This window comes from Oryx dammah, unplaced genomic scaffold, assembly GCF_014754425.2.
Source record: "Oryx dammah isolate SB20612 unplaced genomic scaffold, SCBI_Odam_1.1 HiC_scaffold_12, whole genome shotgun sequence".
Classification (NCBI taxonomy): Eukaryota; Metazoa; Chordata; class Mammalia; order Artiodactyla; family Bovidae; genus Oryx; species Oryx dammah.
Window position 1 is genome coordinate 71,287,698 of NW_024070196.1, and position 22,471 is coordinate 71,310,168.

General features: G+C 58.6%; 1 protein-coding gene across 1 annotated transcript in view; it reads right to left on the reverse strand.

Annotated features, from left to right (window-relative positions):
- The window catches only part of MED15 (mediator complex subunit 15), a 42,066-nt gene extending 25,330 nt beyond the window's left edge, over positions 1 to 16,736 (reverse strand). The window contains exons 1-2 of the mRNA XM_040251242.1: positions 16,603 to 16,736; positions 2,289 to 2,376 (exon numbers count right to left, since the gene is read on the reverse strand). Of these exons, the coding sequence (XP_040107176.1) occupies positions 2,289 to 2,376; positions 16,603 to 16,670 (156 nt within the window). The 5' untranslated portion in view covers positions 16,671 to 16,736. The remainder of the gene's footprint in view (positions 1 to 2,288; positions 2,377 to 16,602) is intronic.
- Positions 16,737 to 22,471: the final 5,735 nt, after the last annotated feature.

Consider the following 22,471-nt stretch of genomic DNA (forward strand, 5'->3'; position numbering starts at 1 on the left):
GGCCGCGGCAGCTGCTGGGCCTGAGCTCCAGAACCGTGAGCCACAGCGACCGACGCCCAAGCACGCGCGCGCCCGTGCTCTGCACCCAGAGGCCGCCGCCACGAGAGGCCTGCACACGACAACTAGAGGCGCCCCCCCGACGTGCCGCACCTCAGGAAAGGCCGCAATGGCAATGGAGACCCAGCGCAGCCACGGATGAATCAGCTTGAAAAACCACAGTGAGGCACCACTTCACAGGACCATGAAGGCTGCAATAAAACAGTAACAAGTACCGATGAGGTATGGAGCAGCTGGAACAAAACAGGCCCCCAGTGAGAGTGAAAAATGGTGCAGCTGCTTTGAAAACAATTTGGCAACTCCTCAAAAGGTTAAGCAGAACTACCGTCTGATCCAGCAACTTCTTACCCAGGTATACACCAAAGAGAAATGAAAACATGCGTCCCCAGGCAAGCCGGCACACAGATGTTCCAAGTAGCATCACTGCAACAGCCAGAAAGTGGAAGCAGCCCAGGTGCGTACCAACTGATGGATTCACCGTTGCTCAGCCGTGTCCGACTCTGTGCGGCCCCATGGACTGCAGCATGCCAGGCTCCCCTGTCCTTCGTCATCTCCTGGAGCTCACTCGAACTCACACCCACTGAGTCGCTGATGCCAGCCAACCATCTCCTCCCGTCGCCCCCTTCTCCTCCCACCTTCAATCTTTCCCAGCATCAAGGTCTTTCCTAATCAGTCAGCTCTTCGCATCAGGTAGCCAGAGTATTGGAGCTTCAGCATCAGTCCTTCCAATGAATATTCAGGACTGACTTCCTTTACAACTGACTGGTTGGATCTCCTTGCAGTCCAAGAGACTCTCAAGAGCCTTCTCCAAAACCACAGTTTAAAAGCATCAACTCTTTGGTGCTCAGCCTTCTTTATGGTCCAATTCTCACATCCATACATGACTACTGGAGAAACCATGGCCTTGACTAGATGGATGGATAAATAAAACGCGCTACATCTATGCAATGGAATATTACTCGACAATAAAGAGTGAAATACACGCCACAACATGGTTCATGGATAAACACTGGAAATACTTTACTAAGATGCCAGTCACAGAAACATGTATCTTACGATTGCATTTATAAGAAAAGGATAGGACAGGCAAACCGAAAGCAACAGAAAGCAGGCAGGTGGCTGCCTAGGGCTGAGGACGATGGCGAGTGAGGCTAATGGGCACAGAGTTTCTTGGGGAAATGCTCTAGGGAGACCTCTGGGGGCCTAGGGTCAGGATTCCGGGCTTTCACTGCCAGGGCCTGGGTTCAGTCCCTAGTCAGGGAACTGACATCCCACAAGCCAAGCGGTGCCATCAAAAAAAGGAAAAGAAAGAAAAGAAAACCCTCTGAAACGCATCATGGGGATGGTTGCGCAACTCTGTGAAGGCCCTAAAGACGACTGGATCACAGACTCTACTGGGTGAATTGTACGATATGTGAATCAGAGCTTGATAGGCTATTATAAAAGAAGAAATGCTTACCATCCTCCGTGTGCACGGGCGGCTCAGCCTCCACCCACACGTGCTCACTAACGTGTGTGCTGATCTACAAGCCCAGGCCAGTCAGCTCTACCTTCCCGTTTCAGAAAGTATTTACCTCATCTAAACATTCAGACAGGCTCAAGCTTCCCCGATGGAGCTCTGGGCGTCTCGACAGCCGGCTCACCCACACCAGTACCCGACCGTAAATACTGCTTTGAGCTCTCGACACAGAGGGCCCCAGAGCTGCAGCCCCGTGCTTGGGCGGCCAGGCGCTCGGCGGAGCCAGGTGGCCCAGACAAGCCGCCAGCTCTGCCCCTGGGGAGCATTCACAATGACAGGAGGGGTCACGTGGCGCCCAGGCAGCCCCAGTTCCTGTGAGAACTTACAGAGGATCCGCCCCAATCACTCGATCTGCCGCCCCCAGCCTGTCCTTGCCAAGGCCACACCCCCCGCGGGCATCACCTGCGCCACTTCGAAAGGGGCGGGAGCCCTTCTGGGCCCACCTGCCAGGGCCCGACCCCTGGGGAGGCCTGAGCCTGAGGACAGAGTGTTTCCGCCTCGGGGCACTGTCCACAGGAGCTGCCAAGGCCCAACAGCACCCTACAGGACTCACGGGAGCTGGGCACGGACAGGGTGCCAACAGGCCGGCCTGGGCGGCCACCCACTGCCCTCCCACAGCTGTCCCACAGACACGGAGCAGCACCCAGCAGTGGGCGGCCACCCCGCCCCCGCGGCCTGGCACCTGCCCCCATGCGCTGCCCCCAGGGCTTACCCGGGTCTTGGCCTTCAGGAACACGTGACTCTCCATGTCCTTACTGGACTTGCTGTGGGCCACTCCAGCCTTCCTCATGGCATCTTCGCTGGAATACAAAGGAGGGGAGACGTTGACACAGGCTCTCTGGCCAGCGCCCTCGCAGCAGCTGTCCGGGGCCCACGGGCAGCCCGCCCGCCAGCCTGGCTGAGGCCCAGGGCAGCCATGGAGGGAGGGGCCCTCAGTACAGCAAGGAAAGGCGGCCGGGCCTTGAAGAGCGGTCACCCTGGCAAGAAAGCAGCCGCCTGGCTCGGGCCGGCAGTGGGCCCAGGCTGAGGCTGCTCACCACCAGCACAGTCGATGGCAGAGTGGCGGCTGCCTCCAATTCCTGCCTTCCCAACTCCGGCCCTAAGTCACCATAGTCCCCCCAGGGCAAAGCTCCCACACGCAGGTCCTCCCAGAGGGACCAAGGAGACGAGCCCGACCTCATCAACCTCCAGCCCAAGGCAGATGCTGACCTCACAGATGCCAACACACACAGCAAGAGACCCATTCGGAGCCAGGTCTCCATCACGCAACGGCCTGCAGGTCGACAGCCGTGCGCACAGCTGCGCTGGAGCCTCTGGGTGGCGGGACACACCCCACAGCCCCACACAGGTAAGGCCAGGTGCGCACCCGTCAGGAAGGAGGGGGCGCCAGGCCGGGCCCCTGCTTGCAGGCCACCCTCTTCCCTGCAGGATGGGTCTCCCCGCCTTTCTCCCCAGAGCTGGGCTCGCTGATAAAGAACCCCGCACCGCCACAATGGAATCCAACCAGCCTGGTCCAGCAGGTACCGTGGGCTTCTGACAGTTCCAAACACACCCACGCCCCGGGCGCCGCGAGTGTGCAGGGGGCTGCAGGACCACATCTGTCATCCCAAAAGAAATCCCAGGAAGGACGCTAAATGCTGAGACAGACAGATCTGCACTGATGTGTGAAGAAAAGTAAAATGCCACAGAGCCACCCCAGTGCCAGGTAACTCATTCCCCACGTGAGGTCAGAGTTCCCACCTCCTGCCTCCTTCCCCGAGCCTGCACCTGCGCCAGGCCCAGAGGCAGCAACAGAGAGGAGAGGCAGCCAGAGCGGAGGAGACCCATGCGCCAGCAGACATGCAACCAGGCTCAGAAAGAGGCAACAGGAAGGCCGCGGGAGCGCAAGGCCAGACCCCAGCGGGCCGGGGGAGCGCGCGGCAGGGGCTCCACACGGAAGTGGGCTCTGAGACCCCAAGCACCTCAAACAGAGGTGACTGAGCAGACCCATCCTCGGGGGGAGGGGGGCTGCCCCTCTGCCCAGGCAGAGCTCCACTGGTCTCTGGTCCACACCTGACCGACCACCTGGGCCCCCGCATCGCCCAGCAGGAGCCCAGAAGACACCTGGGGGCCTCCCCTCGGCTCACCCTCACCCCGCGGCTCACCACGCCCGAGCCACTCTGCGGTGGCCTCCGCCTCCAGGCCTCCACAGTGGGGAGCTCCACTCAGGCAGCGTCCAGCCCTCGTCCCCGACGCTGTGTGCCACTGGGCGGCCGTGCCTGCCCGTGAGCCGGGTGTGCACTCCGGCCACGGGCCCTGGCCACCCAGACCCCCACCGGGGACCCTGTGCAGGGCGCCACCTCCAGGAACCTGTGCTTCCCTCCTGCAGAGGGCGGGTGGGACGGTGCCACCGCATGGGGTCCCGCTGCGGTTAGAGGAGGAACATGTCAGGCACACAGGCACAGGGTGTGAAGGGAGCCGGTCGGGGAACAGTCTCACCGGAACCTCCCGCCCATGCTCCCGTCTCTCCCGACACCCCTCCTCAAGGTGGCCTCCCCAGGTGAGACAGGGACCAAGTTCCCAGCACCCCGCCCCTCCCTCTGGGGCCCGTGCCGAAGCTCCTGGCCTCAGGGGGACCGGATGCCCTCCGCCCACCCAAAGGCTTTTATGCCACCGAAGGAAACTTGCCAGGTTTAGGCACCGTGACACCATGAGCCAACGGACCTCCCGGTGGAGGTTTCTGCAGCCCTGCCCCACTCCCAGGCTGCCTGGCCAAGTGCTGCCTGCGCGCGCAGGCTTTTTTTCCAGCCGGTGCAGGACAGAAGCCTGCGGCTGGCGGCTGGCCCTGCACCCAGCGTAAGATCCGAATCGCAGCAGCGCGGAGGATAGGGCACGTGCCACGCCCGCAGCGGAAGGGGCAAGGCCCTCTGAAGCACAGCACCAGCGCGCACAGCACAGAGTGGGGAGGGCTCGCCGGGTGGGAGGCGCTGAGGCCTGCCCCCAAGACCCCAGTGGCGAGGCCGTGCACCAAGGCCACGAAGCGGAGCCCGGAGCCCAGGTCACTCCGAAGCTGACTGAGCCCCCTCCTCCCTGAGCATCACTAGCAAGCCTCCTGACTCCCCAGCAGGCGAAGAGGCCCACTCCAGTGAACACCCTGTGGTTCCCCAACTGGTCACTTCACAGCAGCCTTCCAGCAGGCATTTTCTCTGTCTTGAGGCTATAAAAATGGGCATTAACTCAGGAAAACGGTCGACTCTCCCTTGAGAGGAAAACTCCTGTTGGGGGCTTTTGGCCCACTGCACGCACGATGCCCACGTTATTTCTGCTCTTTGTTCTTAATAAACTCACCGCCTTCTGAAATGCTCTACGTCTGGAAATTCTATTCCAACCTGCACTCGGACTGCCTCAACGGAAAAGAGGTTCGTCCCACATTTTTATCAGCCACCCATCAGAGAGAGGAGAAGTTCAAACCCTGCCCTGAGGTCCAAGGAGGGGTGCCAGGGCCCGAGGCGAGCTCCCCACACCTGCAGCACAGCCCGGGGAGCTGACTGGTGAAGCACGCCGCGGGCCAGCACAGGAGAGAACTGTCCCACCCTCCCTAAATGCCACCGGGCACCAAGGAAGCCCGGGAGCCTGCCTGCAGAGAGGAGAGGGAGTCACCACAGCGGCTGCGAGAGGGGACAAGCTGTGTCCGACTCACACGTCCACAGGGTCCATACTGTCGAGTCGGAGAAGGCCTAAACTTTCTTTGGTTTGTCCCTTCAAGTATTATACTCTCTTAGGCAGCGAATTCTTTAAAGATCGTGAACTTTTTTGGAGAGGAGGATGGTAAGGGATCAGCCAGAATGAAAAATAAGTAAATATATATGTACACAGGTGCCAGTGTGCACCGTGGCTCTCGGAAGAGGAACCCACCTGCAGAAGAACAGAGCCATGTGAAGGGTGAGGCGCTAGCTTAAGTCATAATCCAAACAGACACATTCCCTATAATAACCTCGCTTGAATAAAAGTAAAATTAAATAAGAGCTGAAAACCCAGGTTGGAAAGAGGGACTGAACCTGCAGGTATAATTTCCACCTGCCTTCACAGAGCCCTGTCAGAGTGAGCAGCTGGCCACGGGCTCCCACACACCTACCATGACAGATCAAGGTCCCCTGGAGAAGCTCAGCAGGAAGAAGCAAACATCAAGAAACTACCTTTATTGTCCAAGCGTAACAGACAAGCCATCGCATCCATTTAACAAGAACAGGACACTGTAAAATCAGAAAAGTCAGATTGCCAAAAAAAAAAAGTTCTTACAAATGAAAGTTTATTAGATGTTAGCAGGGAAAGGTCAGAGATAAAACTGAAGACGTCTCCCCCAGGGCAGAGCCAGGAAACAGGAGAGAGACAGGAAGAGGGCCAAGGCTGTAGAGCCCTGGGGAAGAGCACAGCTCGGAGCGGTGGGAACGGAGCCCCGGGGAGCGAGTGGAGGAGTGTTCCCTGAAGCACCGCCCTGAGCTGGGCCCTGAAGCTCTCCAAGAGGAGAGGCTCCCAGCATGGCGCCAAGCAGCAGCGGGACGGGCAGCTCAGTGCCCGGGGAGCCCCTCCACCAAGGAGGCCGCGTGCACCAGGACGGACACGCCTCCCCGGAGCCCCTCCTGGAGGCCGCTGACCGAGACAAAGGGGAGGAAGCTTCCAGGGAGCAAAACCCCCGACAGCAGGGTCCTGCGGACACGAGCCCTGAGAGGGCCCCGCCCCCAGGCCGCCAGAGCCAGGTGGGGGAGCGCAGGCGGCCCGTGGCACCCAAAGGCCACTGAGGCCGCAGCCCTCGGCCAGTGGGGTCAGAGGGGCCGACCAGAGAGGGCCCGGCGCACAGCACCCCCTGCGGCAGAGACCACTCGCAGCGGCGCGGCCCAGCACCCAGGGGGCTGCGCTGGGGGCAGGCGACGACGGGACACACTGGCTGAGTCACCAGCTGCAAGCAGACGTCCCGGCCTGAGAGGACGCCCGCCCGCCCTCACAGCGGCCGGGAGCCTGTCTCAAGCTACATCCCACACCTCGGGCCCCTGTTTTCTCCTCACGCCCCTGTTGGTCTGACGGAGCTCTCCAGTTTCTGCTGGAAAGACTCCTCAGCGGTGGGTGAGGCTCAGGGACAGGAGGAGCCAGAGAGAAGCCGCCGTCGCCCTCGGGAGGGTGCGTCTTATCTGGGCTAGAGGAGCCACGCGAGCTTCGCCAGCCTCTCCACTCTGCACGTCTGGCTCTTCCAGGCACTGACCCCGGGGCTCCACGCCTGCAACCACGGCGGCTCCCCAGGTTCCAGCCCTGAGCGCGTCCCAGCCGCCCTGGGGCAACCACCCGGTAAGGATGGTCTGTGTCAAGCCAAGAGCTTACGAAAGTGCTGTCTCACAGGACTTGTGAAGTGTTGGGGAGGAGCAAAGCCGTGTCTTCCAGAGATCCGCGCTTGATTCGGGCAGTGAGACTAACACGGTACCTGGGAGGGGAGTGAAAATGGCCCAGGGGAGGGGGACAGGGATGATGTGAGCTCCCCGAGTAGTGGGGAGACCGCACTCCCACGATCCCCACTTCTGTGAAAGGTTGGAGAGGTCCTAATGGAACTTTGAACAAGATGGGAAACAGAAGGGCCATCTCGTCTGGTGCAAGCCTGCTCACACCCGCATCCCGTCAGAGACCCCGCCCTTACAGCCACCCTCATCACACGCTCCCAGGGGAGGCGGGGACACAGAGTTTTTAGAGCAGGGGCACACTGTGCCCCCTCTGCCTGGCAAAGTAATAAAGTGTCCTTCTCTACTTCACCCAGACAGACAAATGGTCGTTTCAAGCACACAGGAAGTGAGTGAAGAAGGCTCCTGTCCGCGAGTGTGCTGCATGGGGTCCTCCAGGCCCTGACAGAGGAGACACTATGTGGCCCAGAGAGCCTGGGCCTCTGGGATGTGGCGAGCACTAAGCCTCAGGGAGCCCGCTCTAGGAACCAGAAGTCGGTCCAGTCCCTCCCCACCCAGACAGACCAGAGGCTCTCCGAGTCTCAGCTCAGTTCAGTGGCTCAGCCATCACCGACTCTCTGCGATCCCACGGACGGCAGTACACCAGGCCTCCCTGTCCATCACCAGCTCCCGGAGTTCACGCAGACTCGTGTTCATCGAGTTGGTGATGCAGTCCAACCATCTCATCTTCTGTCGTCCCCTTCTCCTCCCGCCTTCAATCTTTCCCAGCATCAGGGTCTTTTCCAATGAGTCAGTTCTTCCCATCAGGTGGCCAAAGTACTGGAGTTTCAGCATCAACCCTTCCAGTAAATATTCAGGACTGATCTCCTTTAGGATGAACTGGTCAGATCTCCTTGCAGTCCAAGGGACTCTCAAGAATCTTCTCCAACACCACAGTTCAAAAGCATCAATTCTTCAGCGTTCAGCTTTCTTTATGGTCCAACTCTCACATCCATACATGAGCATAGCCTTCACTAGACGGACCTTTGTCGGCAATGCCTCTGCTTTTTAATATGCTGTCTAGGTTGGTCACAGCTTTTCTTCCAAGGAGAAAGCCTCTTTTAATTTCATGGCTGCAGTCACCATCTGCAGTGACTTTGGAGGCCAAGAAAATAAAGTCTGTCACTGTTTCCATTGTTTCCCCATCTATTTGCCATTAAGTGATGGGACCGGATACCATGATCTTAGTTTTTTGAATGTTGAGTTTTAAACCAGCCTTTCCACTCTCCTCTTTCACTTTCATGAAGAGGTGCTTAAGTTCCTTTTCACTTTCTGCCATAAGGGTGGTGTCACCTGCATATCTGAGATTATTGATATTTCTCCCGTCAATCTTGATTCCAGCTTGTGCTTCATCCAGTTCAGCACTTTGCATGATGTACTCTGCATGGAAGTTAACTAAGCAAGGTGACAACATACAGCCCTGACGTACTCCTTTTCCCATTTGGAACCACTGTGTCTAGCCTCGTGAGAACTGGAACCACGGACACACAAGTCCCAGCCAGAGTCCCCCAGGGCGTGGACTGTGGTCGTGAGAAAGCCACCACTCAAACTGACCTCAGAGCATCATTCCACTTCAAGAACATGGGGCTGCGTGTGTACTGGCACACTTGAAATGCACACACATCAAGTCAAGTGCAGGACTGAAGGAGAGAGATCGAACTGTCAGCAACAGCCACCTCTGGGCAGAGAGCGGGTGAAAGACACCCTGCTGCTCTGAACCCGTCTGCAGCGTTACCTGAACAGACTGAAGGGCTGTGCCCACCAGACCCCACTGACTGAAGCGCTGGAGACGGGCCAGCGCTCCTGGGACGGGCTTCCTGCGCCCACATCCTCCCCCTCCGCTCCTCGGAAACCCCCAGCTGGCGCTAAGCATGTGAAGGCCAGACCTGGAGGCAGAGTCCAGAGAGCCAGCGCTGCACCCACGGAGCCAGGGCCAAGCCGCCCGGGGGCGGGGTCACGCAGCTGACGGCTGGCAGGCGCACAGCGGGAGAGCTACGCGGGATGGCGCCGCGCCACGGAGCAGTGGCAGAAACGCCCTGTCGCCCAGGGGGACGGGCATCGCGCACGTGTCACTCAGTAGAGCCCAGACCCAGGGGTGAGCAGCCTGGGACTCGAAGGCCAGCTCCTGCGGGAGCAAATGTCTCCGTGGCCAGGAAGCCAGGAAAGCGGGGTCAGCTCTGCACCGGCTGAAGTGCAGGGTGCCGCCCGCTCAGGACGCAGCCTGGGCGGCAGGCGGGCTTGACTTCAACACACGATGGGGAGTCTGGGGAGGGCCCTCGGCCCCAGTCACAGCCTCAGCTTTAGTGCCCAAATTGACCTCAGCCCTGGGCAGGGGTCCCCAAGTCCTCCCTGGGGTGACTCTCAGTACCCGATGGCTGTGAAGGGCTCCCGGTGGCCCACAGGGCCTTCTCTCCACACCCGGCGGCCAGATCTCCCTCACACCACACCTCGACAGGGGCGGAAAGGACGCTGGAAAGAGGGAGAGGACGGGGTCAGCGGGGGTGAGGCGGGCACTGCCCCAGCCCCAAAGCCTGGACAGGCTTCGGAGAGCAGGTGCCCGGGCAGCGTCTTCTGCCTCTGCCTGCCCCGCCCGGCCTGGATGCCGAGGGGCCGAGCAGAGGCCACCGGGTCACACCTCGCCCTGGTCCTCACCCTGGTCCCCAGGTTAGGAGGCGCACCCGCTGCTCCTCACCAGGTCGGAGCAGAGCCCGGTGAGGACTGGCGAGCAGAGAGAGGACATGCCCGAGCGCTCCGCCGGCACAAACAGCCTCAGAAACAACAAGGTCAAGCGTCTTCTCCAAGCACTCACTGTGCCGAGCAGTTTCCTGGGTACGCAACTCATCAGGCAGAGTCCGTTACTGACAGGCCCCACCTGGGTTCCAAGGCACGCCTTCGTTTGCCTTTGGCAACACCCCACAGCTTGAGGGACCCCCGCACCGCGGGTGGAACCGCACCCCCAGCAGTGACAGGGCCAAACAAGGGGCCACCAGGTGTCCTCACGGGCAGAGCTTCTGATCAAAGTGGAGGGCGCGCCCCCTGCCCTCTGGGTTGTGGTTTCAAGGTAATCACACCTGGGCTGCTAACCACCCTCCCGTCTCCGGGACCAGGTACTCCTTTGCTTATCTGCTAAGCAGAACCACCCAGAACAGCCTGGACTCCCCATCTGTACGGCTCCACACTGCTCTCCACGCTCCTCCCTGCAGCCGCCTGACGTCCCTCACCTGAGACGAGGCACCTACGGGTACGCACGACACAGAGACGTGACCGGGTCCTGCTCCCCACAAACTTCTAACACTGCTGGCAAGGCAAAGTAAGTAACCATGAGTGTCAAAACCGCAGAAGAGAGTTCACCTGCTCCGCTCATGCCAGGATGCGTCCAATCAGAGTCCAGCAACTCAGGAGGAAGCAGGAGCCCTGTGGGCGGAGCCATCAGGGTCAGGGGTGGGGACAATGCCAGGCCTCCGACGGGGAGGAGAAGCGACTGCAGCCAGAGGCCTGGGGCAGGGGCGTCTGGCAGGGGCTCTCCCCCTGCATGGGGGCAGAGGTGGCGAGGGAACCCGGACAGGCAGCTTCAGATGGAAAGCAGAAGCGTCTCAGCACGGGGCGGGGGTGGGGAGGGCAGAACCGCCTGAAGGCGGCCCTGCTGGCACCGGGCCAGGCGAAGGAGGCTGCCCACCCTGACTCAGAGCACGGGGCAACTCGCCAGCTCACAGCAGCTGGAGGAGACCGCCACCTCATCCTCCTCCCTGCTCACGGGGCCTACCTCTCCTTGAAAAGACTTCTGATCGCACACAAGTACACGCTGACTATTAAACTACACAGAAGATCACAAAGAAACTAAAACCACCCAGACAACCAGCCAAAGCTAACAACTTAAGCTCAGCCTGCACCCGACGTCCACCGCTCGTGAGGACACCAGCTTGCCTGCATCCCCCACGCGTGGCGCTGTGCCTTTCTCAGACTCTGAGACGAGCACCCATCAGGGTGACCCACGGTCATCCCTGGAGAGGCAGGAAGCAACCGTGACTCGAGAACACTCGTGACGTTCCTGTCTGGAGGGGCTCAGACCAGGGGGCGGCAAGGACTCCAACAATCCAGGTGCAAACTGTGGGCGAGGCAGCCAGAGCGCTGGGGTGGGGCGGCGGCCGACCGCGTGCGCTGGGCGGGCTCGGGGCTCGGGGCCTGCTGCTGAGCCAGGGAAGCGAGCAGGAGGCAGGCCAGCCAGGCCCAGAGCTGGGCGCCCGTGCGGGTCTGGGGCAGCCGGCACAGACTCTGGAGGAGGAATCCCGGCACGGAACTGAGTCCACCAGCTGCCACCCAAACATTCTGGGTGTCAGAGTGACTGGGGAACGAAGGTGGAGACCTCGAGGCGAGAGCTGACAACCTGCAGCCGAGTGATCAGCACACAGGGGTGGCGGGGCCTCTACACCACTCAGTTCTATGACCCATTTTGAATTTTTATTTTTTTTTATTTTTTCCATTTTGAATTTTTAAAAAGGCATCAGAGTTCCTTTAAAAATTGACCTCTAGGGTTCCTAAGCGACATCACTGGCCTCAGGGACACTCTTCTGGGGCGAGTACCCCTTACCCTTCACGAAGTGGCCACAGTTCTTCCCACCCGAGAAGGCCCACTCAGGGTCCTGGACCAGCCACGGCCACCGAGTCAGGAATGGCACCAACAGCTAGACGATTTCCAGCCAGGAAGCGACGTAAGAGCTGTAGCCCATGAGGCCAAAGGTCAGCGGGGCTTGCGGCGCTGTGTCAGCCACCCTGTGGGACCCAGTGACCCAAGGGGAGTGGCTAGAGCCGCCAACAGGAGGCCCGCTGGCAGTGGCCCCACCGAAGCGCACTCGGCGCATCTGGCTCGGGCTAACCTCCATCCCCATCCCCAGAGGCCTGGCCACCCTTTCGGACGGAAAGGCAGTTTGCCTCGAGGTGGTGGCTGAGCCAACAGGCCAGCTCCCGCAGCAGGGCGCAGAGCACGCCCCCACGTTTCAGCTGCTGTTGAGAAAACCCTGGGTGACGGAGGGCTCTCGTCCCCTCAGGCCACTCTCACTCCCGGCCTACGGGAGCAGAGCCGAGGCTCAGGACCCTGAAGTCAGCATCTCCCCAGTCACGTTCTGGCTGTTTCACTGGGACTTATGGTGACCAGACAGGGACCCAGACCTCGGGGCGCAGACATTCTCGTGGCGGGCTGTACCCAGACACCAGCCCAGCCGTGTGGATGACACCTGGCGAGGAAGAAAGTGACGGTCTCAGCAGCCTCTGCGCTGGAGAACAAGGCCAGAGTCACACCACGGAGGCCCGGGGCTGCTGCGGCCTGTGGGCCAAGCCCCAGCGGTTCCTGCCTGAGGGAGGCCCGCAAGCCCCAGGAGGCTCCCCTCCCTCTGAAGGCCTCTCCAGACCCTCGCGAGTGTGGTCTGGTGCTCTCCGCGGCTTCTGTGCCTGTTTCGTTTGCCTCTGGGTAACAGCACTCGGCATGCTCCTTCCGGTCTGGGCTGAAATCTCCGCACCTCCTAGGTTGCAGACCTGGAACTCCCACGTCCCTTGGGGGCTGTGGCAGAAGAGGCGGCTGACCTGTTGCTGCCCCCCACCCGTGACTCCCCTCCGTGCTCTCTCCCTGGCCCCCCACTGGAGCCCTGACCAGGGCTGCCGACCCCCAGCCCTGTCTCCTGCCCCCTGGGATCCGTCAGCCCAGCGGACGTTCATTCACTCCACACCTGAAGGTGCAACCTGCTGTACTCAAGGGTGGGAGCTATCAACACAACCTCCAGACGAGCCTCTGGAGACGCTTAAGGCAGCCCTTTATCGCATTCACAGTGCTGCTCACTCCTCACACACGCTTGCTCTCCAGAAGCCGACAGATCGGACACGCGTGCGCAACACTCACCCAACGACCCCAGCAGGCAGCTCGAAGGCCCACAAAGGCCAGCTGGGGGGCCCTCGGAGGGCTGCTCTTGCAGTCCTGCTGGGAAAGCAGGTGTTCCACAAAGAGCGCATCTGAGCCCGCCGAGAGTTTCACAGCTACGCTCCCCAGAGGCTCCTGCGAGCGTCGTGGGTCTCCTCACCACCTTCCCTGGCCCCTCCTCCTGCCACACATCACTGCGAGCCCCCAGCCCTCTGCTCCCCTCCCGCCAGCCCCGTGAGACAGACTGGACTCCGGCCTCCGAGAGGAGATGGCCAGAAAGGTGACGTGCCCGAGGTCACTCAGCTAACATGCGGAGAAAGCACAGGCTCCCAAGCTTCAGAGTGCGTGCTGGAGCTGGTCGCCTGGGACCAGCGGCTGAGACAGAGGCCCACACAGCCCCCAGGACGACGCCTGCCCCTGCACGCCTCAGCAAGTGTTTCACACGCCAGGTGTCACTTTCACAGGATTAGAGTCCTGCAGGAAACTCAAAGGGCCAGAGGTGTATTACAGGGGGTGACCCACTCTAGGCAGGGCGGGCAGGGCCTGGAGAACCTATCAATAAAGAGAAGGAGCTAGCCAGGAATACAGGGGCGGGGCGGGCGCGCGGGAGTCTGCCCTTTGTGGAATTCTTTAAATTCTCCATGATACACTGTTTAAAGGGAAAGAACAAAGAAAGAATTTGGAATGTGCAAGAAGCTGAAAGACCAGAGAGGCTGGACAAGGGCCGGGCCATCCGGAGCTCTGTCCGGACGCTGAGGACAGTCACTGAGGAGCTGTCAGCAGGGCAGTGGGGAGCGAGGGGAGGCAGAAGTCAGGAGTGGGGGGCTAAGGAGAGGCTGCCTGGCGTCCCTGCAGGGCCTCTGGACAAGCCCCACTAACACCGCCTTCCACAGTGGAGTCAGGAGCTGCTTCAGCCCGTGCTCCGAGCACGTGCTCTCCAGAGCGTCTTGGAGCTGGGTGAGGGCAGGGCGCCGCTCTGAGATGCTCCCCTCCCTCTGCAACACCCCAGTTCTCCACTTGGTTTTCCTCATTCAACTACAAATTACTTCGGCGCAAAACATTTCCCAAGGGACCACCCCGGAGGTCCAGGTGCTAAGACTCCGGGCTCCCACTGCAGGGAGCACAGGTTCAATCCCTGGCTGGGGAACTAAGACTCTGCATGCTCTGTGGCAGGGACCAAAAACCACCACCACAAACCACCTCCCAAGACAGCCAGCTGTAAGCACCGGCAGGGGCACTGGGGAAAGTCAGGAGTGACAGCAGGCCAGGTGTCCCGACCTTTCCTTTCTAACTCTGTGAACACCGTAAATCAAGGCACCGAGACTCACAGCTTTCAGAGCGAAACCTGGAGAGAAAACAGAAGCTCTGAGAGCTGAGAACGCCCACACGAGTGAGGCGACAGCTCCCGAGACTGCGCATCCTGGGCTCCCCACCGGGCCCAGGCCCTAACCCTGGACACACCCACAGGAGAGGCAGAAGGGCTTCTCCAGACCTACTCAAGGCGTCGACTTCAAAGTGGGGACAACGTCCTGGATTATCCTGGTGAGCTCAATCTACTGTGAGCCACTAGCAGAGAATTATTTTTTTCTGGATGAGGCGGAAGAGACCACCCTTGCTGGAGCTGGGCACGTGGGTGTGGGAGGGAATGGAGCCAGCCCCCGGGAACAAAGACAGACTGGCCCTGGCAAGGCTAACAGCCGGTGAGGACCGATTTTGCCTCAGGCCTCCAGCTGTGGGGAGCTGAACTGTCAACAACCTGAATGAGCCTGAAAGCAAATTCCATCCCAGAGCCTCCAGGAGGAAAGGCACCTGCCAACATCTTGATTTTAACCCCGGGAGACCCTGGGGAGAAGACTCAGCTGAGCCCACTGAGGCCTCTGAGCTACAGAAACTGCTGGGTAATGATACACCTCGGTTGTTTTTAACCAAACGAATCGTAGGCAGCAAGAGAAAAGTAATATCTAAGCACCAATCTGGCAAAAAAAAAAAAAAAAGGACCCAGGTGCTCTGGAAGCAGAAGGCTGAATCAAGAAGTACTAAGTGTGTCCTCTTTAGTGGCCCCCAACCCTCAGACCCTCCCCTACCTGCCCCACTTCCTTCAGGGACAATTCGTTCGTTCCTTCTTTAAACTCCAGGCTTCCTCCAAGAGAAATCTCTGACCTGGGGGCCTTTCTTACAGGAGCCCAGAAGTGGACCAAGCCTCAAGATTGCACTGAGTCTGCAACATGGGCAGAACCGTCCCAGAGAATTCCACCGCAGGGCCCCGCTGAGCTTTCCAGTCCCCACTGCCTGCCCTGGACTGCCGGCTTCCCTGCCTTCCCCCACTTCCTTCCTTCCACGCGGTTGCACCCCACCCCCTCCATCCAGTTAGTCAGCAAGCACCATCCACTGCACTCGCTCTCCTCTTTCCCTGGGATCGTCTTCCTCTTTCAGTTTCCAGCACTGTCTCATGCAGGCCTTTATAAGCGCTTGCCTGACTAGGTGACTCCTCAGCGATTTCATGGAGCGATGAGAAAGACAGGGCTCTAGCAGGGGGGAATTCAGGCGTGAAAAACGACAGGTCCCCAGACCCCCAAGAGCTCAGAACTCTCCGAATGGCCTTCCTGGCCTCTCTCCTCTGTTCTTGATCCGCCTGGGGTGGGAGGGTGGGGAAATCGAGGGATCTTCCCAACTCTGGCATCTCAGCACGTCCAGGCAAGCCCCGTGCCAAACAGAGGCTCCCCTCCCCAGCGCTGCACTTCCACCACGAACTGGCCGCCCCCGCTCGCCCTCGCTGCATGGCCGTCTCCTGAAATCCCACGACTCAGCCTAGCACGAGGACCACCCCGCTGCGCGGCGGGGGGCTCGCTCTCTGCAAACCTCAGCTGGCGGTGACGGCCCTCCCCACTCCTACTCGACTTTCTGGGGCTCGATTTCTGCGTCGCCTACTCCCCAAGGCTGCTCCTGGCCTGCTCAAGCGAACTGTCAATTCCGGTAGGAGAAAGCCGGCGCTGTAACTGCGCCCGGGGCGGCGGCGCGTCCCCCGGGGGCAGGGGCTGACCCCCGCCGGCCCCGCAAGCCCTAGCAGAAGGCAGTAAAGCCGCAAGCGGCCAGTGCGGAGTCCCCGAGCGCCAGGCAGCCCCGAGCCTCGAGCGGTCAGCAGCTGAGACCGGGGAGGCGGCCAACAACCCCAGCTCTTCACGCCCACTCCCGACCGAAGGTCGCTTCCTGACGGCCTCTTCCTGTCACCCTCCGGCGAAGCCCGCGGCGGGGAGGGGGTCCCCCGCAGACTCCCGACCCCGCCGCCCCTCCCGTCCGCCCGCAGGCGCGTCTCCGAGGAGGAACCGCGAGGCGCCCAGCGCCGTGGACGCCGCCACGGGAGGCCCCGGGCTCCTCCGTCCGCAGTGGGGCGCAGAGCGGGGAAAGGCCGCCGCCTCCGGAGCGCACGGAGGACGAACGCGAAAGCGCAGGACGATGACTCAGAAGCCGGGGCTCGCCCGCTGCACGAGCTCGGCCCAGGAAGGCGAGCCCGCGGCCCAGAGGGGACAGCGCAGGGTCGGCGAGGGCCGCGCCCCGGGCCCCTCCGCCGCCCGGCCGCGCCGCCCCCGCCGCGAGGAGAGCCGAGGAGGGGGCTGCGGGGAAGGCGGGGGTCGCGCCGCCGCCCCGGCCCCACTCACATTTGGCTGACCAGCTTCTGCCGGAAGGCGGCGCTCCGCCAGTCGGTCTCCTGCCCCGAAACGTCCATGCCGGCGCCCCGCTCCCACCTCCCGCGCCCCGCGCCGCCGCCGCCGCCGCCGCCGCCTCGGTCGCGGAGCCAGGCCCAAACCCGGAAGCCGTCGGCGGCGCCCCGGCCGCGCCGGAAGAGGACGGGGATTGTGGGAAACGGGCGCGCGCGCGCTTGTGGGAAATGGAGTCCGCGGGCGCCCCCCCCCCCCCAGCCCGCCGCGCGCCGGCTCGCCTGCTTGGCCCGTGGCCCTACTGTGTGCAGGTCCCGAGAGCGCAGGGCATCCGCCCCGCTCGGGGAGGCGGCGCGAAGCCGCACGCTATCTGAGCGGAGGCCTTGGAGACACTGTTTATCAAAGACTTTTCAGCACCTGCTCGGCCCTTCCTGCGGCCGCATCCCAAGACGGACCACACGCTGGGTCTCTCCGTGAGACTTTTGGAATTTCATATCCCACCAGTGGCTCTATTTTCTAGGGCTTGGGAATGTGAGGAACTCAAAGCACATTGCTCATTTTTCAGCACAGGCTTTCCCGTCTGGCCCAACAGCCCTGTCCGTGGAGAGCACAGTCCAGATGCTCACGAAAGGCAGACGAACGCGGCGAGGGGAGGAGGCAGGGGGGCTGGAGGCAGGCGGGAATGGACCCTGGGGTGAAGCCTGAGGATACACTTAGGAGGACGAAATCTCCGCCGAATTGATCCTATGGGGCTTTGTCTGTGCCCCTGGGGAGGGAAGGCAGGTGACAAAAATCCTGAGCCCAAGTGGTCCACAAAGGCTATTGAATGAATGTACAATCACCAAGATGGGCCTCGTGGGAAACGTGAACTGACACCTACCGATGCCTACTAAGCGCCGGGCCCAGGATGGGCTGTGTCCACTCTGTGTCCCTGAGCCCCAGGCAGGAGTAGGGGACAGGATTGGGAGAGGAGGCGGTGAGCGGTTTCCCCAGAGGGGCTCCTCTGGTCCTCAGGTTTCACTGCTTGCACTGATGGACAGATGGTCACATCTTCAAACGTTTTTGCTCTCGTTCTTTCAAAAATAATTTTAGAAAATTCTGTCCTGGGAATTCGCTGCCAGGCCAGCTGTTGGGACTCTAAGCTTTCAGTTGACAGAGGCAGGTTTGACTGCTGGTGGGGAACTAGGATCCCACAAGTGTCCAGGTCAACAAAAAAATTCTGTCCCCGTGGTGATCAGCTTGTGCTGGTTTGCCTAGGACTTCCCAGTTTTAGCTCCCAAAGCCCATGTCTTGGCCACCCTCAGGCTGACTGGAATGGTTCATTGCCTTGTCTCTGTCCCTCTTGCACATGTAATAAAACTGAGATCTAATACACTCATCATATAGTTCACTCTTTTAAAGTGTGCTTCAACTAACCCTTGTTGTGTGAATTGTGTTCAATAAACCAAGTGATTCATGAATTAAATATTGGTTATGTATATTGTGGAGAAGGAAATGGCAACCCACTCCAGTATTCTTGCCTGGAGAATCCCATGGACAGAGGAGCCATGGGGTCGCAAAGAGTCGGACACAACTGAGCGACTTCACTTTCACTTATGTGTATTGTATATGTCCAATTCAGTGATTTTTTTCCTGTCCTTACTGTCGCTCCCTGTGACAAAGAGGCTCAGAACATTGTCAAGAATTTATCATCAAGATAAACTTAAGTGCTATCCCCTTTGGTGTTTGCTCCAGACCTTTTTACTCATCCCTTTATCTGGGGTCCAGAGGTGATGACAACTTGGTTAGAGTCTGGATGGTGACTAAGGAAAGAGAGGCAGAGATAGTCACAGACCTCCTGGCCTCAGGGAGAGAGGGGGGGACGCAGGAAGGTAGGTCCTGGATGGACTTCAGGAGAGGAATGGCAGAGGAAGCTGAAGCTGACTGGAGGCAGGATCCTTTCCCAAGCCACCGAGGTGCTGGGCCAGACCTCTACTCTGCTGGTTCCCGAGACCACCTTGCCATAGCTGGACCCTGTCATGGCCACACGTTTGGTGGAGACCATGTTGGGCCCTGCGGGAGGCAGGAGCTGGAAGCTTCCTGCTAGAAAGCCTTGCACACCCTCCTGGGGGCTCCGGCCCTCCCCTTCCAGCTTTGAACGGGGACCCCCTCTGGTCCCCCTCCTCACTCTGGTGCTGAATCCTGGAAGGTGCTGACCTGCCCCTCCTGAAACTGCACACCTCGGATAGGGGGCTGGACCCAGCCAAAATCCAGACTGAGACTCGAACCCACTGTCTTTTAATTGGAACGGCACACCTGGTCTCAGCACTTAGTGAAGCTAAGGTTCTTTACGTCTCTGGGCAAGAGGAATTCAGCAAGAGGCAAAGTGACAGGTAAGAAGTGGATTTATTTAGAAAGAAACACTTTCCATAGACAAAGTACAGTTTCTCTGGAAGGGCGGGAGCCGTGCCAAAATACGTGGTGGTTAGTTCTTAAGGGCTGGGTAACTTTCACACTAATGAACGGGAGGGTTATTCCAACTATTTTGGAGATTGGATGGGGATTTCCAGGAACCAGGCCACCACCCACTTTTTGGCCTTAGATGTCAGCCTCAGGAGGAAGAGGAGAAGGGGACGGCAGAGGATGGGATGGTTGAATGGCATCACAGACTCAATGGACATGGGTTCGAGTAACTTCCAGGAGTTGGTGATGGACAGGGAAGCCTGGTGTGCTGCAGTTCATAGGATCACAAAGAGTCGGACATGACTGAGCGACTTAACTGAACTGAACTGTCAGCCTCAGAACAATCACAGCACCTGTGAGCAGGCATTTAGATGCTATTATATTTCAATGGATGCGTAATGAGGCTCCAGGTCCACTGGAAGTCAAATCTTCCACCTTCTTGGATGTTGGCAATTCTAACTAGTTTTTGTCCTGTCCTCAAGGGCTATGCTGTTCTTTTAAAAGTTGCGCCCTGCGCCCTTCTCTCCTGTCTCACTTCCACGCCAGCACTTGCCAGATGTAACCCCTTATCTGTGTTTGTCTTCGAGCCTGCAATCATTTATGAGTGTGGAGGTGGCGGGCAGTTGTTGCTTCTGAAAGCCACACAGTAGAAACTTTATTTTTTATTGGAGTACAGTCGCTTTTTTTTTTTTTTTTTCGGCTTCCTTGCTGGCTCAGTGGTAAAGAGTCCACCCACCAATGCAGGAGACTTGCCTTCTGAGATGGCCTGCACGCTCTCCATGGACTGTTTCTCTCTGAATACACCCGCTTCTCACCTATCACTTTGTCTTTCGCTGAATTCTTTCTGTGATGACATGTAAGTAGCTTGAGCTTCATTACATCCTGAGTGCACGTGTGTGATCTCGATGAAAAGAAGGTGGTTTCAGGGACTTCCCTGGTGGTCCAGTGGCTAAGGGTCCACCTTTCAATGCGGGGGACGTGGGTTCGATCCCTGGTCGGGGAACTAAGATCCCCCCTATGCCACAGGGCAATTAAACCCAGGCGCCACAACTACTGAGCCCACACGATCTGGAGGCCATGTGCCACAGCTGGAGAAGGCCTGCGCTCAGCAGTGAAGATCCAGCCAAAAACACATTAATTTTTTTCATTTTTTACATTAATTTAAAACATTTTTCTGAAAAGGTAAAATCACAACTCTCATTAACTCATTGATGAGAAAGCTGGTAACTTCTTCAGTTCAGTTCAGCTCAGTCGCTCAGTCGTGTCCGACTGTCTGCGACCCCATGAATCGCAGCACGCCAGGCCTCCCTGTCCATCACCAACTCCCGGAGTTCACTCAGACTCGTGTCCATCGAGTCCGTGATGCCATCCAGCCATCTCATCCTCGGTCGTCCCCTTCTCCTCCTGCCCCCAATTCCTCCCAGCATCACAGTCTTTTCCAATGAGTCAACTCTTCGCATGAGATGGCCAAAGTACTGGAGCTTCAGCTTTAGCATCATTCCTTCCAAAGAAATCCCATGGCTGATCTCCTTCAGAATGGACTGGCTGGATCTCCTTGCAGTCCAAGGGACTCTCAAGAGTCTTCTCCAACACCACAGTTCACAAGCATCTATCCTTTGGTGCTCAGCTTTCTTCACAGTCCAACTCTCACATCCATACGTGACCACAGGAAAAACCATAGCCCTGACTAGACGGACCTTTGTTGGCAAAGTAATGTCTCTGCGTTTGAATATGCTATCTAGGTTGCTCATAACTTTCCTTCCAAGGAGTAAGCGTCTTTTAATTTCATGGCTGCAGTCACCATCTGCAGTGATTTTGGAGCCCCAAAAATAAAGTCTGACCCTGTGACTTCTTGGCAGCTTTTTAATATTCAGGAGTATTGGAATTGTTAGTGGGGGTGAGTGTGGGTCCGGCTGCTCGCTGCTCAAAAGCCAATAAGCAGGCCGTGCTGATGGGAGAGGAAAGGTGCTTTACTTTAAATGCTGGCAACTGGCAGGGGAGGGTGGAGACATCTGTCCAAAGGCAGACTCCCCAGCCCCCATCCCACCCCCGGCCAACCGTTGGGCAAGAGCCTCTGTAGACACGAGTGTAGGGGGAGCACGGAGGACCCCCGGCAGGAAACAGCACGGTCAGCTCTGACAGTCGTCTCCGCACTGGGCATCGGGAGGTCTGACCGGCGTCAGCTTGATTGGTTTAGGTCCAGTTAATCTTCAGTTCCAGGCTCAGTTTGTTCCCGTTTCTTTGAGGCAGTTCTCGGAACTGTGGCAGCTTGGCCATGGGTACAGTCTGGTCATCGTGGAGTTAACTTCTTCCACCTGGGGTTTTCGCATCTGTGCCAGCTCACAGGACGTGGCTCAGAATGTTATCTACAGTCCTTGAGAAAGAGCTAAAGGCCCCTGACTCTGCTTAATGACCACATTATTATCAGTCGGTCTCTTCCGACCGTACTCCTTTGTTTCTGCAGTTCTCATTTATCTGATTAAACTTACTCTTTGACTAAGGTTCTCTACAGACAAAAGGCTGGTGTAGGACGTGGAGTGTGGTTCGTGGGGGGAGCAAGGACGACGGCTCCGGCTCCGTTTCCAAATGAATATGCAAATATAGACAAGACCGGCCCCTCCGCTGGCGAGTGACCGAGACCCCCCCACCTGGCAGAATTTGCACGTCTAGGGACACGAATTATTCTGCGCTGTGATTATCTGTAATGTACAGAGTTGTAAACTAGTTCAATAGCAAGGAAATCTGATAGCCCAGAAAAGTGTGGTCCAGACGATGCCCAGAGTATATCACATAATCTTTACAGGTTTTTTCTACCTTTTTTCCCAAGCAGGTAGCACTTCGTGTATCCAGCAGCGATTGTCACATTACGAATTGCAAATCCAGGTAGGGCGAGGCTACAAAACAAAGGATCCAGTTTCCTCAACAAGAAGAAAAATGCAGGCTGCCACACTCTCCCTCAGACTGCACTCTCCGTGGAGTGTGCTTCTCTCTGAATCCGGATAAATCTACTTCTTATCTAGAAACAAAGAAAAGAAAGAAGAAGAAGAAGAAAAATACAAGTGAAGGGGAACCCAAAGATAAACAAAGATACACTTCAGAGGTGCCCCATCCTAAGTCGCTTCAGCCGTATCCGACTCTTTGTGACCCCGTGGACTGTAGCCCCCCAGGCTCCTCCGTGCATGGGATTCTCCAGGCAAGAGCACTGGAGTGGGGGCCATTTCCTTCCCCAGGGGATCTCCCCACCCACATCTCTTCTGTCTCCTGCAGCAGCAGGAGGGTTCTCTACCAGCAGCACCACCTGAAGGCCAGCCAGCGGCACCCCACCTGCCTGCGATGCCAGGACCTTGTTTGAACCTTGATGCCAATAAATTTCAACATTCAGCGAGGAAGGACAGGTAGAGAACAGTTGGGAAATGGGATTACTTGG